Consider the following 4,917-nt stretch of genomic DNA (forward strand, 5'->3'; position numbering starts at 1 on the left):
TTTCCTTATTTACAGATAAAAACTTGTGTGAAATGGAAGCTCAAAATTCAATGACTATACGTATTTCGATTCTATATATAGTTATATAGTGTATATGTTTATTTTATTTCCTATTTTATATACATATTTATATATTTCATCTATTCATATAAAATGTCTAACATTTCTGTCCAAACAAGAGGAGTTGAGAGAAAAGGAGAGAGAAGAGGAAGGATGGATAGGTTAGGAGGGGATTGAGAGACTAGCTAGAGGAATAGAAGTGATACTTCTATGTTGTTTGGTAAGTTAGGAAGGAGATAAATAATTATGAGTGAAATAGAGAGAATTTTAATTATAAAATTATTATATTATCCGTTGTTAAAAATGGATTTTTTGAATTTGGAAGGATTTGCTCTCCCTTCACTTCCCCCTTCCCCTCCTCTAATCCTTCCTACCAAAATAAAGGAATTGACCTCTCCTTCCACTTCTTTCCTTCCACACATTTATCTATCCATAAATCCCCTCTACCAAACACACAGGTTAAGATTTTTGTGGGCTTTTTGATTGCTAATTATTATTGGCTAGTGGTATTTGACTATTGGAGTTGCATTTCGTTATCTGGATTAGTTATTTTTCTATGATAGTTGTATTTTATTTCTAAGCTAATTTTATTATTATATTATTAGTTAATTAATTAAGATCTTTATTATTTAGAGGATATTACAAGTTTTTATAATTTTTCACGAGTGTCCAAAGTGTTATATTGATCAATATGTATATATGATCATAATCTTGTATGTTTTAGATTAGAGTTGTAAAAAAAAAAAAACTAAAATTAGTAATATACTATACATTAATATATAACATTGTTTTTACCTAAAAACCTTGATGTTTTGCTATATAAAAAAACCAGCTGAATGAAATAATTATTGCTATATTTTATATGAAATAATAAAGTGCCTTTTAAAAAAAATTAAAACACAATAATTAAGCATATCATATCATCATATAGATCATAACAAAAATACAAAATACAAAAGCCAAATTACTGATTAATAAAGTGACAAATATATAAAGTAGTACTCATGCATACACATATATATATCATGATGAAAATAAATTATAAGTAGTTTACTGATCGAGGGACCAGTACTAATTAACAATCCGATCTAGCTATATAGCTAGCTAGCTAGTATTGCTTCTTCTTTTTCTTTTTCTTCTTTAATTAATCACTAAATAATTATATAATTATATTAGTGTCGAGATGATGATGATCTTGGTTATTATGTTTGCACTTGGGAAAATGAACATAGGGAGTGGTTTGTAATTCCAAGTCACTACTGATATCATCATATTGATCATCCTTCTCTTCTATTAGTACAACTACCTTTGGTGCTTTCACATCTTGTAGTAATTTCATCTCCTTATTCTTACCCCATAGAACAGCATAAAGTCCCCCAATTATCAAAACTGACCCTATTGCCCTGCAATATTCATACAGATATATACATTATTATATATATATATATATGTATATATATATGATAGAGATTAATAAAAAATATAATTTTTTGTGAGTTAAAACATATATATATATATACGTACGTTCCAACATAAATTTTCTCAGATAGAAGAGCCCAACTGAAAATAGCCACCACAATCAGTAACATGGGACTAAACACTGACACGTAGAGTGGACCTTTTCTTTGTATACTCCAAGATGTTAGGAAAAATGCCACTGCTGAACCCATAACTCCCTGCAATTAATTTTTATTATATGTTATTGGCTCTTTTTTATTGCAAGTAAATTCTTAAAGTAATTTTCTAATATTGTTATCAATTTTTTTTTCCTATTGTAATAATTAGTATAAGTGAAAATTACGACATTAAAATGAAAATTACCGCGTAGAGAGAAGCAACAAGCCAAATGTTATTGGTCAAAGACCAAGCCGACATGTTGTGTTCGACAATCATGCCAATGGCCCCACACTCCACGCTCGCCATCGAGCACATTAACGTCGTCGTTGTGTATGGAGCTGGGAACTTCTCACTCAATCCAGCCTTTTTTTTATTTTTCAAAAAGAAAAAAAAATAATTAATTATATATATAATGACTCTATAATTAGTAATTAATTATTAATTATTACCTGGATGATGAACCATGCAGCCCAACCAACGGTGCTTAGTATAATGAAAATAGGGCCTAAGAGTGGGTTTGTGGGAGTAGAAGTAGTGGTAGTAGGGACTCTGGCTTCGTCAAGATAAGACCAGTGAATATTAGATTTACCCAAATTGATATTTTCACCGTGGTAAAACGACAGTAACATGGCTCCCCCTACACATAACATTGTTCCTACCACTTTAGCTATTCCTTCTTTCTTCCTTAACCCAGCTGATTCTTGTCTGTAGACATGTATTAATAACCAATTAAACACAAATTATTATAATTAATTAATTTAACCACATTAATAATACATATATATACCTGAAAATGACAGCAAGGAGGAATGTGACTGCTGGGAGAATATTAGATAATGCACTAGTTATTATTGCTGATGAGTATTTTAAGCCAATGAAGTAAAACACTTGATTAGCTACTGCCCTGCATTAATTAATTATAAACCAATTATTTAATCATATATCAATGTTTAATTAAGTAAGTTATGCTTAAAGAATAATCAACTTTTGTTGAATAAGGATGGATTTTTAAGAGTCCTTACCCAGTCAAAGAGCATAAGAAAATCTGGAACAAAATAGGCAATGTGATCTTCGGTCTTGTTTTCCTATAATATAATAATAACCAAAATTAAAGGGAAATAAAGTTAGCTTGTGATGAGATATATTTTTTACGCAAATTAATTAATTATAATAATATAAAGTATATATAAATTCAGTTTTGATTATTATTATTATTATTATTATTATTATTATTATTATTATTATTATTATTATTATTATTATTATTATTATTATTGTTATGCTTTTTGCGGAGTCACGAACCATAGATGGTATATATATCATGAAAAGTTTCTTCTTAACACAATTATGGCCAATATGAAGTAAAACGACAAAAATGTGTATATATATATGTAAATATTATTACCAAATAATAACGAGTGCATGTTTTTAGACAAAGGGAATATAGTATACGTTACGTTAGAGCCAAATTAAACGACAATAAAATGTTCACATGCAAAGCGTGTCAATATTATTGGAATTGCAAATAATAATAATAATAATTCAACTTATTAATTTTCTTTTTATTAAAACTAAAATTTTATCACGCTTCTCTCTCTATATAGTGTTTGGATCTTATTTCAGTGTGTACTTTTGGTTAATTACGTTCTAGAATTCTTAACTGTTTTCAACATTGGAGTGTACATGTACAAAACGAGGGAAATTAATTAATTGAATTTTTAATTATTTTATTAATATATAATTTTGGTAGTTCTCCACAAAAATAATATATGTCTTATTTAAGGATTATGAGAAAGTACAATATTTCTTGTCCTTCTCAGTTTTTAGGGAGGTTTAAAGGTGAAAACACCATTAGTAATACACTACTCTTCTGCTTCTTTTCTTGCTTTATTTAAGGATTTCACCAACCAATTTGTTAATCAGCCAAAACTTGCTTATTCTACAATATGGATTAATTATTAATTTTTTTATTAACATATATATATATATAACAAACACCATATAAATATAAATATTTAACCCTATTTATATATAAGTTCCCATTTTAAGGATATATATATTATAAAAATTAATTAGTTATCACAACAACAACAACAAAAATTAATATGTATACACAGTGTATACGCTCTTTTCAACATACACATTAATATATATACATATATACGAGCATCAAATTATAATTACAAACCCATATCAGTCTTTAGATATAGCAGCTATATAATTATTTTTGTTATTGATCAAGAATTTTTTTTTTCTTTTGAGGAAAAAAGATATATTCAAGATTTGCATTATTATTATATAGACTAGCAATAATAATTAAAATCACCAAATGAAAACATACTTGCACACACACTATTGTACTCAGATGAAGAAAATTTGATCAAACTATGTATATATAGGATAAGTCTATATATATATATTTATATGACATAGATGTATATAGATATACGTACCATTCGAGAAAACTGAAGGGGGCAATGGCTAAAGTGGCAAATATTTGGCGATAAGAGACAAGAACAAGAGGGTTCATTCCAGAGTCCAAGGCAACTTTGGACGTAATATTCATCCCTGCATAGCAAAATTGCACTATAACCATTACCAAGAATGGCATGCAATCTCCTACTCTTGACTTCATTATTCCCATCTTTATTTTAATTAATTATAATTATATATAAGTATAAATAGTACTCTTTCTTTCTCTCCTCTCTCTCTCTATTTATTATATATAGAGAGAGATTAGAAAAGAAAATATAAGAACAGAACTAAGAGGCCGTATAGAGAAAGAGAGAAGTGAATTATATGATGATATGAAGATATAGAAATGAGGAGAGGGTGTACATATATATAGACATAATAAATGGTGAACGGAAAGTAATAAGAGAAAAGAAAATGTTACATGAAAAAAAGGAGAAAAAAAGATTAATGGGATTGATGATATATATTATATATATATATATATGATATGTATATTTCTTGTAAGTAACAACACACTTGTGCTGCTGCATGAGGTAGAAGCCAAAACCGATTGCCACTACTTACATTAAAGACGCTGCCTTTCAGTTTTGTCTTTGGCTATATACGTACCTAGCTAGCTACTTTGTTTGTTCATTCATATATCTAAATTATTATCAAACCCCTTCAACAAGCTAGCTACTACACATACCCAATTCCACGTCACCCTCAATACTATATATATTTATAGCATTTGCTATAGGATCATCATCACTAGGACTCTGTTTT

At 28.2% G+C, this 4,917-nt stretch overlaps 1 protein-coding gene across 1 annotated transcript; it reads right to left on the reverse strand.

Annotated features, from left to right (window-relative positions):
- Positions 1 to 1,013: 1,013 nt before the first annotated feature.
- Positions 1,014 to 4,593, reverse strand: LOC115721147 (WAT1-related protein At1g09380). Its single transcript, XM_030650399.2, has 7 exons — positions 4,131 to 4,593; positions 2,700 to 2,762; positions 2,465 to 2,581; positions 2,127 to 2,382; positions 1,882 to 2,040; positions 1,585 to 1,736; positions 1,014 to 1,463 (listed from the first exon to the last, which is right to left on the reverse strand). Exons 1-7 carry the CDS (start codon positions 4,319 to 4,321, stop codon positions 1,220 to 1,222), a joined length of 1,182 nt encoding a protein of 393 aa, XP_030506259.2. The 5' UTR covers positions 4,322 to 4,593; the 3' UTR covers positions 1,014 to 1,219.
- Between the last annotated feature and the right edge of the window lie 324 nt (positions 4,594 to 4,917).

This window comes from Cannabis sativa, chromosome 2 (assembly GCF_029168945.1).
Source record: "Cannabis sativa cultivar Pink pepper isolate KNU-18-1 chromosome 2, ASM2916894v1, whole genome shotgun sequence".
In the NCBI taxonomy this organism is placed as follows: Eukaryota; Viridiplantae; Streptophyta; class Magnoliopsida; order Rosales; family Cannabaceae; genus Cannabis; species Cannabis sativa.